Here is a 15182-nt window from a genome sequence, read left to right on the forward strand (position 1 = left end):
CTGCTTCTGTGTGGAAAGGAAACCGGTGACGTGCTGCAGATCTGACTGATAACGGAGGCAGAAATCACTAAAATGATGAGGGGTTGGCTGCTGGAGTGATTAGCTGAATGTTTTGATTGTTTCGGAAAGGCATAGAAGGTAATATTATCCCCCACCAAACCATTTATTGTACACCCTGTCTAGTGATTACAAGATAAATAACACAAATCGAAGGACAACATAAATAGCAAATAAATTTTATGAGGTACGCCATGTAAAATGGAGCTCATAAATATTTTTTGATTCTAATATTAAAATAAATAGATAAATATGTGTTTGTACTGATTGAAAAGATTTGAATGCAGTATTCTCTCTCACTGAAGGTAATCAAAACGAGAACCATACAAAGCAATGAAATCAAACCGAGTTATATATCTATATATATATATTCTGATTGCTTCAGAAATAATTAATAAAAAATGGGGTACCTTTTCCTTTTTTTTTTTTTTACAATCATGAAAAACACGTTAAAAATGCATTTTACACTGGTTGTATAAGCAAAAACACTGATTGAGAAACTTTATAAACAGAGAAAACTATACATGGTTGACTTCTTTTCCCCAACAAAATAACTTAAAAAAGGACGTTTGTTCACATGCTCCCTCAAAATGAGCAATCAGACACATCTTTTTTTTCTTCTTTACAATCATATCATGTCTTCTAAACATCATGTAGGTGTACAATATGTTTTACAGTATTGTAATTACTACAGATCGACATTCTGAATTAAGAAATGTTCTCCTCATTTTTAAAAAAGGCTGCGTTTTACAGTGCATAGCTGTAACAAATAAAGAACTTTATCCGATATGTACATAAAATAAAAATATTCCTTTTTATAATATTTGTAAATACACGGCTACATTTCTCCTTAAAATGTAGACAACAATGTTACCTTGAGAATTTTACCTCCAAGATACAATTCCCTATACTCTTGTTTGTAATGTAACACCAGATCCAAACACCAGATTTAAAAGAGAGAAGAAAGAAAAATCAACAGCAAAAGAAAAACAAATCTGGCTGAACAAGCTGCATGTTTTCACCCCAAAAGAATTGTGGGCATTGTAGTGCTTGGAGAAAAAAAAATCATTAAAGTTTTTTTTTTTTTTCTTCTTTCACTGATGGTTGTACAGCAGTAGAGTGCACCAAACCTGTGCACTGGGTTCTGAGGGTTCACTGGCTTTCCCAGAATGCAATGTCTCTTCCCAGCTCTTCAGCAGCTATGTTCATGTAAACTTTATTTTTGATATATTCATTTATATTGATATAGGTCTATAGACTTATTCTTATATACTCTATGACATAGAGTGTAAAACTTCTGGTAGTCTCGTCAAAGGAGCGAGAAACAACAGTGAGGTATAAGACGTCCCTCTTTGTGACAGACAGCAGGTGCCACTGAACTGGTTACCTTCTCAGGCTGCGCTGGGCCTCCCTCAGCAAGCTGTCAAAATCCATGGAGTCATACTTGCTTTTTGTGGAGGCTGGATCAAAGTCGTCCGAATGGGAATCTGAAAGGGGGCGAGTAGGTTAGAGTTGAGCAGAGCGCAGGATTCTTAGGAAATGCACATAAAACAAGAGCTTCACCTTCATATTCTCAGAAGACTTTATGGTCAGTGCTCACAGAATATTCTGCTTTTACAACAGTATTGTTCTCTCATGTCTGGCTTCAGTGTTAATCTGATAGTTACTATGCTACTAAGCTTCGGTGTGCATTTCCCTGAAAAAAAAAATGATTTGCTCCCTGTCTTTGGCTACAGTGAATAAATTCCCACAAATTCATGAGTAACAGTCTTGAAGCTCATGTTTTATGAGTCCTTGTGTGCTGAACTATGTGATCTTGTGAATTAATAACTGGAAATTGTTTCAATCAAACTACATGGTTACATCGCAACCTGTTTACTGCTAACAAGTAATTCAGAAAAAGGGAGTGAAATTTTTATTTATTTATTTATTTTTTATGGAAGCCAGAGATGTGAAAGTGTATCCATATGTCCTATTTTTCCTGATCAACCTGATAACACATGAAGAATATCTTATCTTTGACAACAGACAGCTTCACAAATGGGCCCCCCAAAGGGCCCAGCAGCACACTCCAAGAGCTTTGAGAAATGGGAATGACCATGGCGGCTAGGAGACGCCAGTTGTGATCTAATGCAATGGCCCAAGGGCTAGATTGCGTCACACTGTGCACCTTGAGGGATGAAAAATATCCCGGTGCACTACTTAAAACTAATGGACAGTGTCTCAGAAAACAAAAAAAAGGAAGAAGCTAGAGCCTACAAGATTGAGAAGAGGGGGAGAGATCCTCCCTTCCCCTCAATCTCTTTATCCTGTGCTATCAGTATGGGGACGACCAAAATAGCCTGTTCCTGACAAAGAGGCGGCCGAATGAAGGCCTTTCCATTTCAGTAGACTGATTAGTCAATCTCGGCATAATGTCTGTCCTCAAGGCTTGAGGATTAGCAACTGTTTCTCTGTGTGTCAATTTCTCATCATGTCTTCTCTTAAAAAGCTGATGGCCTCAAGCATGTGTTTTGAAAATGTATAGCAGCCGCTTCATTTATTGAGGAAAGTGCTCTTCTTCTCTCAAGTGATCTATTGACCTTCTTGTAGCTCTGCCCTGTACATTCCTGACCTCACATTTTGCTGGTAAATACATGTCAGAGGGAAAACCGGCTGCAGATGCAAGAGTCAATATCTCTCTTATACAGTATGTCATCAAATGGAGGAGATGATCTTTTGTGGCCGTGCAACACTTAACATAATGAGGCATGTCTCACTTAAGAGTCAATATGGCTGCTCAATTACTTCCACCTTTATCACTGTGCAACTACAGAAGAGAAGAAAGTGGCTTTTTTTTTTCTTCACATGTCAAAAAGGGCAGAGAGGAAAAAGCCTTCATTTCACATAATGTGCATTATTTATCGAATGCGTCATTCAGCCTTCAGCTGCTTTCATTTGAGTTCAGTTTTCTATCTGACATTTATGTATCTGGCCAAAAAAGAAGCTGTACGTACATCAGCTACATACAGTATGTGTACTTTTACAGTATTTACTCCTTTACACCTATATTAGATGAATTCTGCTGCACTTCAGTCTGCCACCACTGCTGGAATCCCAACAAAGCCAGTAGGTATGTATAAGTAGGTGTGCACACAGTGGACCCTCCCTCTATGTAAATGACCGGCCCCTACGTGCCACATCAAGGCTCTACCTCGTTTCAACGCCGCAACAGCTGGCAACAGATGGAACCTCACTCCAGAGAGAGGAGGGGTTGCTGGGATTTAACCTTGCTCCCACCTTCTTCTTCTTCTTCCTCACCTCATCTCTTTTCTTGCCTTTGTTGTACCACGTCTTTCTCCTCGTAATTTCATCGCTACTCCTCCCTCTTCTTCTACATGATCTTAAAGTGATTCCCACAGCCACACGGCACACGAAAACACACCTTCTACACAGCTGCATGCGTGCTTTTAAGGGCAATCTTTCTCCCGAACGTCTTGCTTTTCATATCAACATAGTAGAAACAAGCATCCCATGTCCATATGAGTAATGGAGTCTGCCTCGTTTTCCTGAAGACACAAGCAGCAGGGAGGAAATGGAGCTCTATTCTCTGCGTGTTCACTGACTGACCTCTGAACTCTCTTTGCCCTTTTGAGCCACAAATGCCTGGTGGACACATTCAGTGCTGTAAGAATTTTACCAGCACAGAGATGGGTCTCCTTTGATCTGGAAGCATCACTCAATCCTTTTTTTTTTTTCTTTTTTCTTCACTGTCTTATCATCCCCCACCCCCCCTGCTCTTTACACTGACAGTCCTCCCAGCTACGCAAATATACTGCATGACTGCAGGGGGCTGATGCAGAGAACAACAAAGCTGCACTTACCCAAGTCTGTGTAATGTGATTTGCAGAACTGCTTTTGTCCGCCAAAGCACAGCTCGAACTGAGGCTCGTTTGACCTGCGTAAGGTGTGTCCGTTCTCAAGGGCGGCAAAGGCGTCACAAGTGTAGCGGTACGTGATGAAGCCAAAATTGTCCCTGGTCAAGAATAGAAAATGATACGTCAGAGTGTTGCTGTGGGGCAACAATAACTGAGCAGGGGGCCTTGTCTTAGATGACGATCACGCTATTTATATGCAAAAGAGAATCAATAAATGTGTATCTTTGGGGCTCTGCAGGCCTAGAAGTAGATGAATCAGGAGACGCTCTGAGACTACAAAAGCTCTGTGTCTTAGACCTTAAACATTCACCTTTGCTCTAACTTCAGCAGCTATAGCAGAAGAGTTTTGTATGTTACATGAAATTATTATTATTGTTGTTATAATCAGAAATGCTCAAATGGATGTCTACTATCACCTTACACTCACACCAGACCACTATACAGATGCACACACACGTGCACAGAAAGTCCCGGGGCCTTACCCATCGTCCCTCAAGTTCACTGCACATTCTTCAATTTCGCCAAAGACTTCAAAGCGGCGCTTCAACTCTGTCCGGGTGCAGTTGGACCTCAGTCGCCCCACGTACACCACCCGTCTCTCCTCCTGCTCGTTAAGAGGACAGACAGAGCAGAGGAAGGAGATTAAAAGGGGGAGTCTGTTTTTCCTTTTCCCCTCTCTTTCTTCACTGAGCCCTAATGAATTGGTCTTGATCACTCCTGTGGATACCGCGGCTGACTTTGGGCCCCCGGTTTTGTCCCTCTGCTCTGCCTGTCTGTTGTGTTCCTCTGTGATTGGTTCGGCTTGCTTCCTCTTATCTGATAGAGTTGCAGTTTGGAAGCGCCTTCAATCTGCCTTGGCACTACAATTCCTCTTTCTCTCTGCAACTCATCAACCAGAGACAGAGTGATTTTTATCAAATGATGCCATGTCTTAAGTTTGCGGCTGCTCCTTCTTTCATGAAAGCTAAAAATAAAGCTGTGGGGTGACTCAGCCATATATCAGAAAAGCCTGTTTCTTTCTCTCCAACTTGGGAGTCAAAGTTAAAATATACAGCAAAAGTAGGCGGGGCTGTTAACTGAGAGGTCCGTTAATATTGTAAGGATATTCATATCCAACAGAAAGGGAGCATTAAGAGCAGCAGCAGTGGAGCCACAGGGCAAAAAACATGGATTTCCTTGAACCTCAGAGGACGTGGGGGTCATAGCAGAATAATTTAGGAACAAGCTGCACCAGGCTGCAATTATAGCTTTTGAGTAGTTTAATTGCATCTGCTAATCATATAATACAGCACAAGCCTGGGGCTACAGTGTATCACTAGTATTATTTATTTATTCATTCATTTACTTGCCATTACTGAGGCATGTCCATTGAGGCCTGTTGGAATTTTGAATGCTGTCTTGAGGGTAGTCGTAACATATATGTAAATCAGTTGCCTGGTGTTAAACTCAAAGTTCACCTTTGCCCCATGTGACTTATACAGAGTAGCCAAGAAAAATATAAATTAACTACAGATTACTGTTTTTATGCTTTTTCCACTCTCTTTAATGCTTACATACTGTTAGAGACAAAAAAGTATTTGCTGAATTAGGGGTTTAGTTGCTGACAACTGATAAATGGGCAGTCTTTTCTTGATGGCACCCTGAGGGCTGCCTGTGTGTGTGGGTGTGCGAGCGAGTGAGAGAATGGGGCAAAAAAACAGAACGAGAGAGACGGACAGACACGAGGAGACGCTTTCACATCCCTGGCCTTGCAAACCTTGTTTGACAGCTTGAGCTTTACTGCTCATAATTGTTTGTCTCTCCATCTCTGAAAATGTATGCGTGCCAAGCCGTGTTTGCATTACTCCATTGTTTAATGTGCGCTTTATCAACGGGTGGTAGTAGCGTCGCCTCGCTGGAAACCTGAGTAATTTCACACTGAGACAAGGAGAGTGGAGATATGGGAGAAATGTGATATTCACTGCATCAGGCTGAAGTTTGAAATAGATAAGGAAAAAGGAAAAGAGCTCAAGAGAATCAGCAGCCGTTTCCTTTTTTGTCCTTTCCCCGTCTTGCTCTCCTAGTTTCCGTTTTCCTCTATTTTAACATTTTACCCCTGTGGTGTGATTAATAAGAGTCGACAGTGTTTCCAGATGACAGAGACGTTAAAAATACACAACCCGGAGATAAAGAGGAAGGGCCTGTCGCCTGAATCATTCAGTAACTCACTTTGTATGTATTCTTTCAGTGGAGAGACACTGTGGCACAAGGCACTGGGCTGGAGGCTGTCTCATCCTAAGTAATGTGTATGTGTCTGTGGGAGGTTTCTGTGTGTTTGCAGGAATTTGTACATGTGCCACAGCAGTGATTGCATGCAGTCTTTTATCAGCGGCAGCAGGAAAAACGTGAAGTACTGCGCAGAAAAAACAAAAAAAAACCAAGGGCGATAGAGGAAATGAGATGGCAGCTGTGTTCGTTGACTCACTATTGCTTTCTGCCTTTGCCTCTCTCTCTGCTCAGCTCTTTCGAACTCCCGCTTCTCATAGTCCCGGCGGTACTCCTCCCTCTTCAGCCTCTCATGCTGGTACTCCTCATAGCTGTCATACCTGTGGAGGACAAGATACGTATGACATCGCTGTCCTCGCTCGTCCTCTAAATTCACCCTTCCTGTTGATGCTTGTGAAGAACAGCTGCCAGTATTCACCAAGGAGAAGTCCCCCGTTTTCTCACCACTGATGGCTGAGAAGGAGGTTGCAACGGAAAGGAAATGGACATGTTAATAAGATGTCTCTTTGCCACTGATATGATTACGGAGCCCACAGGATAGGCCCGCGGGAGTGCCGGCGAGCAGCGCGGTCGGGGAGCCAGGCAGCTGCAACTGTCAGCACAACTTCACATGTCATTACTTTCTGCTTAGTTAGGGCTTCATCAAGAAGGAAAGTGCAACTTTCTCCCACACCCCAGACTCGCACAAGACGTGTCCGTTAAGTTTTCGACTGATGAGTGACTCTCTGGCTTGTCGGGTGTCATTAGGCACGTGGGTGCCAAATCAGCTCGGAGCGCTGAGATGGTGTCAGTCTCCCGCTCTCTCTCTCTCTGCACTCTGCCAGTACTTCTCTGCATATGAAATGGTCCCCCTCTGCAGTGGCTCACGGAAAACTACAGAGGCACTAAGTTGAATAAGCATCATTATACAGCTGGGAGCTTCAACTCATGAGCGAAGTATGAATGTGCATCAGTATGATTTGGGATCCTCTTGTCACTAGCCCAATAAAACACGATCAATTAAACATATTTGCCCTGAATGTTTGTCAAGGGGCCCCCATGTGGATGAGACAGACTGCAGAAAGGCTTCAGTATTGATGTGGAAAGGGAATCACAGAGAAATCAAACTATTTCTAAGCGGTGACAGGGAAAAGTTCACTGATTATGGTGACTGCTTGGTAGTTTTCTTTTTTTTTCAGCTTTTTTTTCAGCTTCTTTCCATCAGGCAGTTTCCAAGAATACACATTTGAACAAACTTGAAGGCTAATAACACAAAATAAATTAGAAGTTAAATAATTCATTTAAAATAATCACCTTGGCCTGCGGCTGAGAGGAGATCGAGACTGAGGGTGGGGACTCTTATGAGTCCTGGAGCGAAAAGTGCTTGAATCTGTGTTGTGACGAGACCTGAGGGAAAAACAGTAAATGTTAAATATGAAAACTTATTTTTACCAACACCTTGGAATGATGTTCATCTGACACATTGGAAAAATGTTTCAAAGGGAATAAAACATGCTGTTGACTGCTGAAAATTTGTGACACCTTGCTTAATTTGTTCTTGGCTTTGCGAACCAAATTAACTTCTTTGATATTTGAAATACCCATTAAGATGATAGAAACTGGGTTAATTCCAGATAAAAGCATTTTCTATTCTCCTAGCCTTGTCCTAATCTAACCCACAGCCACAGAACGTGTGCATGATTTTCTACACATCTTTTTTACACACCTCAGCTAACATATACGTGCACTCGCTATCTATGTTGTATGAGGAAATGGTCAATACTGTAGGCCCCAGTGGCCTGACTGCAGAGCTTGTACCCTTGCACTCCTTAAGCTTGATGCTTAATTATTGAAGTGTTGCTGAAGAAGGAAGAGCTGAATAATGGAGGGAGAGAAGTTTGGGAAGCTCAGTGAAGCAGATGAATGCCAGTTTGAAAAGATCTAAGATCTTGCGCTGTGAAACTTGAACAGAGGGGAAGATTTTTGAGAGTTATTTTGCTGAAATTCTGTCTGTCGTTTGTTGCATGAAAATCTAACAAGCGTCTTGTTCTGTCACTTTCAAAACTCCAATCCCTATCCAGTATTTTTAGAAAGCTCGTGTCAGATTCTGATCGAATGCTTTGGGACTATTACTGTATAATCTGTGAGCAGGTTGGTGTAGAGCAAGGGCCCAAACAGAATAAAGTAATTCTATTGGCTCTGTGGAGTAAACTGACCTTTAAATAATCAGGCAAACAAACTGAGTCAGTGCAGTGGAGGCACTCAATGAACTACTACTGACAAACTGAATTTACTCACATCCTTCTCAGCAACTATAGTTATCCTCTGTTCTAAGACCAAAAAAAAAAAAAAAAAACCAACAGAAAACCCCTCGGCCCTGATCAAAGGGAAGCATGGGAAATGTAGTTCTCACACAGTGGTATGATGATAGGAGTCTCTTTTGAGAGGGGTTTTGAGACTACATTCCCACAGCCTGGATTTGGCTTTCATCTCTGGGGATGTAAAAGAAAAGGGTTTGCCACTCAGTAAAAACAACAGCTGCCGCTTAAAACAATAGCCCCGGCATCAAACAAAAAATGGGAGCATGTGAGGGAGTGAGTGAGGAGGGGTGTGAGTGTTAGGAAGACACTCAAATATAACTCCCTGCCTAAAGATGAAAACTCATACTGTTCAAAAGTCCAGTGCCTCTGGCACCTTTCATGTTCTGGGTTTTTTCTTTTTTTTTTGTTCATTGTTCATTGCGCCATTCAACCAATCTTCTTTCCCCATTGTCAGTTCAGAGAAAGGAAAGCACCACCTGGTTTAATACGCAGAATTTGGTTAGCATAACAACTGCAGACAATTTGGCTTTGTGTAGGACCTGCCAAATCTATTCTGCATTTAGTCCAGACAAAGATAAGACTAGCAGGAGGTCAAGGATCCATGCTAAGAGTCTCCAGGGTATATCCTGTCTGACATCAGCTCTGACGACTGATCAGGCCGGTTTTGTCAGCTCTAAGCCCTGTTTAAACTGCATGGGTGGGGAGCTGCCAAGGTTCAGCCAAAAGAAGCAGGAGATGTGTGTGCATGTGCGTGCACGTATGTGTGTGCAGAGAGAGAGAGAGAGAGAGAGAGAGAGAGAGAGAGAGAGAGAGAGAGAGAGAGAGAGAGAGAGAGAGAGAGAGAGTGTGTGTGTGAGGGAGAGAGATAACTTACCAGGAAGAGGGGCGTCTGTCAGGTGAGCTGGAGAGGGAGCGCCTTCGGTAGTGTGAGGAGGAGCTGCGGGAGCCAGAGTGGGAACGAGAACGGGAGCGGGACCCGCTGCTGGTCCAGCAGAAAGGCCTGCCAGGCGACAGGAGGAGGGAGGAAGGTGGGGAGACGGAGCCTCGCGAAGGGGAGCAGCTGGATGGTGGGGAACAGGAGGGAGAGCAGGGGGGGCAGTCAAAGAGTAGGTCCAGGGGGGTGCCCTCCCATGGATAGAGGAAGCGGCTCTCACGGCCCTCGCCCAGCTCTAGCTCATCGTGGAAGGGCAGGAACCCTGGATGCAGGTAGCTGGAGCCAGGCAGCCTCTGGGAGTTGTAGTCATCCTCTCCCTCCTCAAGGGACCGAAGGGCTGCAGTCTTGTTCGGTTTGCTGCCTGGTTCTCTCTCCTGACCACCCTGAGTACAGAGGGCATGTGAGGGGTGGCCAAAGTGCTTGTTGAGTTCTGCTCTAATTTCTTGGTCGCACAGGAGCTTTCGGCTGGTGGCAGAAGGGTGTTGTTGGTCCCTGTCAACAGTGGCCTCTTGTGAGGAGATCTGGGTGGTTTGTGTAAGGGTCTGCTTCCCTAGCCCCTGGACCTGGACTGGTTCTCCATCCACAGAGGAAAAATTCTGCTGCTTGGCCAAAGGACCAGATGAAGCTGATGATGGAGAGCAAGATGAAGATGATGAAGAGGATGGTGGCATGGCTGAGTCCTTACATTCGACATGCCTGTCCACCACTGTGCCTGCAGTAGGCATGGGAGCAGCAGTGGCACCTGAGGTGACTGTCATTTCCGCTGCTGTAGTCATGGTAACAGTGGCTGTGCCGCCGTCCTTCTTAGTACTAGCTGACGCTTGGCAATAGTCATGGTCACTGTAGCCACGGGGCGCCGCCCGCTTATTGTTGCTAGTGCTGCGATGCTCCTCAAGGCCGCCCACCACTGTGTGTTGGGTGGCGGAGTAAGGGAGGGCGGTGGACGCTTTGCTCAGCTGGGCATAAAGCTCAGTCTGTTCGGGACCCTTCCTGTTGGGGCCCCCGCCTGAGGCACCTGGGGCCGGGGCCAGAGCGCCGGGGCCCAACTCGCTCAACCTGGCTCTTTTGCATGCCAAGGCTGAGGAGGAACATGAAGACAACTTGGTTTTGAGCGATGCTTTGAAAGGATTCTCTTGACTGGCTTTGTGTGGGGGCGTGGTAGGTGGTGTCAGACCTGCAGAGGGATGAAGACACAGAGGTATTGGTGGAGGGGTGGGGGCAATAAAATGAAAATGGAATCATAATGCAAACCACTCCAAATATCCCCCCTCTCCCTCCTCCCCTCACTCATCTATAAACTCCCAGGTCCGTTTATGGACAGTGGACACAGATACATGCCTGATTAAAATATTCACTTTCACTTGGCCTAATCCTGATCTCTATTTTATTGCAATCTTGACAGATTAATGTAATGCTTGGTGTAACTTAATATGGTGGTGCTATAATACGGATGACTTGCCACCCTCTTCCTCTCTGACCTTGGAAAGATTCCTTTTCATGAAACAAAAAAAAAAAAAAAACATAACACAAAACCCTGTAGAGGACAAACGTAATGCATCCGATGAAAAAAAATTAAAGTACATGTATCATATCTCTGCCTGCCTCACACAAATGTCAGCAGGCGATTCATCTGAATAAAACCAAAGACCTCTTTTATCTGTCTGAAAGAACAATAACTGACATGACGCCATGCACGTTTCAAGATGATATAGCACCATCGCTGTAAAACAATGTAGGAAGATATGTCACTACTCTTAATGTATATATTAGTACGCCTAGTGATGTTGCCATAGTGAGATGTCTGCTATGTCATGGAAGCACAGGAAGTACTGGCGAATGGGTTGTCAGTCTTCTCAGATGGCATGTCCCCACCGCTTGTGCCCCCCATCTCTTCCCCCGCCTCCTACAGATTTACAACCAGACAGATGGCAGTTATATGAGAAGTCCTGAGATGAGCCCACTTTATAGCATTGTTAATGCACTCACACAAACAGCCACCACCATTACTCTCATTCTCTCTTTCCTCCTCTCCTTTAGTCTTGTGTTCTCCCTTTTTCTCACTTCCCGTCTGTCGTCTTCCATGGATCAGTCTCTATTCCTCCCTTTCCATCTCCTGGCATCTTTTCCTGTTTCTGTCTCGTACAGAACAAATGTGTCCCCACACGCATACTCTCATCGCTAACAGTCTCTCACCAGAGTCAAACTCAGGCACTTTGAAACACCTATGCTCTCCCCTCCTCTTTGCCTTTCTTATAATGCACATCATTCCTCTGGAGCTGGCGAATTGCACCAAATGACAGCTATTAGTATCAAATCCAGCGTTAGAGTATGCACCGGGAAGACAGCTTGGAAAAGAGAGCGAGGGAGCCTGATACATAAAAATGCAAGTTTCTGAAACCACTTGCTGTGTTCGGAATGCCTGATCCAACGGATTATCATCCTACTTATTATCTGGATGCGTCTGTAAGTAGGACTGCAAGCCCCCCACCCCCCCCCCTTCTCCCTTCCTTCTCCTCCGTCTTTCAGTTCTGATATAGACATATAAATGCATTATGCCAATGAAATGAGCTACGCAAAGGAGAAGGCATAGAGGGAGAGGGGGTGCCACACAATGCCTGAGGAACTTCTGCTTCAACAATGAAGCACCATCTGTCCAAAACAATGTGCGCGTGGGGTCATAAACTAGGAGCCATTAACGATGGAGGTGAAATAAATCAGAATTAGATAAATATGTGCCTCTCAGTCAATCTTGCTAGTGATGGATGATCCACAGACACAAACACCAATCATGTAGCCACCGGAGAGAAAATGATGAAGCAAGTGAGCAAGACAGAAAGAAAGAAAGAGGAGGGTTTTATAATCTTTTTTTTTTTCTTGTCCAGCTGTAAATTGTGAGGAGACCTCGGAGCGAATAACAACTCCGGGCTTAAAGAGTTGATCCGCCGGTAAGCCATGCAAATAGCAACACACAGACCACCCCAGTGTCATGAGATACAGTAATTAAAGACAACACGGCAGCACAGGGTAAATCTATTAGCTTGGCAGAGATTAGGCCTGAACAGTTAGTTCCCAGGGGGTCTCACTGCCTGTTGTAGCTTTACAGTACCTCTCTGAGAAGTGTCAAGAAAACATGCAGCAAACAGTTCAAAAGGTGCTATTATGTAGTATTAAACATAATCTGGTTCAGTACAAGATGTACAGGTCTATGTCCAACTGATAATTAAACTGATCTCTCTATGAAACAGTAACCACTACTACTACAACTGGAGATCATAAAGGCATAATATAATATGCTACTGGCAACAGTTCATGGAAAGTTCCATCAGCGAGTTGTCTACCTGCCCTGAAGGTGGAGGGTGGAACCGCCCACCTGGATAACTTCCATCTGGTTATCAGTAACACCGGCATAATCTCTATTGTAGTGGAATGTTAGTCTAAATCTGCAAAGGACATTTAACTCCGAACCTCAAAGCTTTCATCTCTGCTTACTGGGATCTATATCCATCTGTCTCTGTCTCATACAGCACAAGACTCAAAGGCTAATCCCTAAGTAGGAAAGGGGCTCAGTAACCTGGAGCTTTCTGGACTAATGACTTTCCTGCTAATATTCAATCCTAAATTTGCGCAGTACGGTGAAGTCAGGTGAAGGGCTTTATTTGACTGTGCTTGTAAAATGGATGCGGTGGAACAGAACGGTCGCCCAGATTTGGCCACAGGTCAATAGACTCGCCCACATGCAGTAAAACAGGAAGAAATATTAACTGTGCTTGATTGCCCCAGAGCTTAAGCAGCCCTGCTCTTTCCCTTCTTTAGGTCTCAACGAGCAGCCCCTTTGACCCCAGACGCTTATCTACACAAAAGTGTTTAACGGAGCTTCGACCGCGGTCAGAAGGACAGAGGGACACCTCCCGGGGTCTTATGTGCCATACATTTCCATCCCCCACCAGGGCTAAGTAGAAGGTGCAGGGGGCAGACATGAGGTATGTATGAGGACCATTTCCCTTGTTGGTAAATGAATATTCCAAGAGACCAGTGCAACATCACACAGAGTGAGAGGCTAAAGGGCAGCCATTTTTGTTTTTTTGACCTTAGATAATTAATCTGGGACAGAAGGGGGGTTATTACTGACATAATTCGCACAGAGAACGACACAATGATTTGACCCCCCATAATTTTTCTTTCACTGAGATTCCCTTCATTTTTGTTGTGTAATTACCTTCTGCCTTCAGCTTTCTTCTGATGCAATTAATTATAACTCAGTAAAACAAAAGGATGATGTCAATAATGATGATGAAAAACCCTCACGCTGACTCCATTTACAAAACAGCATCCTTTGCATGTAAGTCTTAACAATGGAAAATGACTCCCAATTGATCAAATTGCTTGTATGGCTAGGGACTTGAAGGAAGGAAGGCACAGATCATACAGGCAAAACTGAATTACATAGCAAAACCAATTAAAACAATAACACTGCCATTTCAATTTTCCTATGATGTTTAGGCTAAATAAGCTGTCAGTCAGAGAGCATTAGGACCTGATAGAGGAAGAAGAAAAGCATATTAATGCTTTAGTAACAGGGGGAGGGGAGATGGTGGGGGATGGGAGGGGTTCGCTAATAAACCCTGAAGAGATTGGAGAGCCTAATCAATACTCAGGCACATAAATGTTCTCCTGTACCTTCACCTTGAACTTTGGATTGTGATGGAACTATCAAGATGTTGAAAAAGCCAGAGTTAACCCATTACCTGCTACAAGAGGGAGGTGAGAATTTATAAAGACTAGTCTTTTTTTTTTTTTTTTAATAATAACTACATGTGTTTTAAATTATCTGAAAAGTGTGCTCACCTGGGGTTCCAGCAATCTCCACACTTAATGTGCGTTCAATGGTTTTGTTCTCAAACGGTGATCCCTTGTGGTCACTGGAAGACAAAAAAACAGTGCAACATTTTACTTCTCAGGTGAAAACAAGACTTTAAAAGCTTTTGTGATCTAAGAAATGGAAATGAGTCACAAAAATGCCTCAACTTGGATGCTAGTCTATATAGTCTTCTTTGACTTTGTCATTTTTCTGTAGTTTGTTGTTGTTTTTTTGCCTAGAATAATGTGGAAAAACTTCTCACACTTACTTTGGAGACTCTGGGGTCAAAGGAAGTGGCAAGGTGGTTGGTTTGGCTGCAGAACACAAAGGAGCATGGGTAATTATTGATCTAGGTATAACACTCATGGCAGAAGAGAACAGGTCCACATTCTGCAACTATTAATCTCAAACTAGCTCATTAAATGCAAATATTACTTAAAAAAAACACCCATCCCTGGTTAGAAAGTCTTTCTATCGACACTATTGTACAAAGCATATCTTTTTGGATTGACCCCGTTTTAACAATTTATTCTCTTAGAATAGACTGTTCACTCTGTGAGGCAGGATGAAGTGATGGTACATGTTTCACAGGTGTCTAGACACAGACATACCCTGCTCAAGACAACAAACTGATCGGAATGGAATAAAGACACAGAAAGACGATGCCACAAACAAGACACATGACAGTGGGTGAGCCCCTCCCTGGACAAAAAAGTCATATTCGCATGCACCAACAGCAGAGGAGGGGAAAAAAGAAGGAAGAAAGGAGAGTCAAGGAAGCTTGTGCAGTTGCCCGAGGCTCTGGCCGACTTGTGCTCCAGCTAAGGGAACGTGGCTTTAGTAGCACGACG

The 15182-nt window shown here is 43.7% G+C and overlaps 1 protein-coding gene across 4 annotated transcripts in view; it reads right to left on the reverse strand.

Moving 5' to 3' along the window:
- Positions 1 to 415: 415 nt before the first annotated feature.
- Positions 416 to 15182, reverse strand: part of ppargc1a (peroxisome proliferator-activated receptor gamma, coactivator 1 alpha) — a 36393-nt gene continuing 21626 nt past the window's right edge. For 3 of the 4 annotated variants that reach the window (XM_041031220.1, XM_041031219.1, XM_041031218.1), the window contains exons 6-13: positions 14600 to 14645; positions 14319 to 14392; positions 9414 to 10647; positions 7533 to 7625; positions 6439 to 6559; positions 4457 to 4578; positions 3921 to 4072; positions 416 to 1544 (exon numbers count right to left, since the gene is read on the reverse strand). In XM_041031220.1, the coding sequence (XP_040887154.1) occupies positions 1441 to 1544; positions 3921 to 4072; positions 4457 to 4578; positions 6439 to 6559; positions 7533 to 7625; positions 9414 to 10647; positions 14319 to 14392; positions 14600 to 14645 (1946 nt within the window). In that variant the 3' untranslated portion in view covers positions 416 to 1440. The remainder of the gene's footprint in view (positions 1545 to 3920; positions 4073 to 4456; positions 4579 to 6438; positions 6560 to 7532; positions 7626 to 9413; positions 10648 to 14318; positions 14393 to 14599; positions 14646 to 15182) is intronic. The other variant, XM_041031221.1, reaches the window with a different exon arrangement.

This window comes from Toxotes jaculatrix, chromosome 23, assembly GCF_017976425.1.
Source record: "Toxotes jaculatrix isolate fToxJac2 chromosome 23, fToxJac2.pri, whole genome shotgun sequence".
In the NCBI taxonomy this organism is placed as follows: domain Eukaryota; kingdom Metazoa; phylum Chordata; class Actinopteri; family Toxotidae; genus Toxotes; species Toxotes jaculatrix.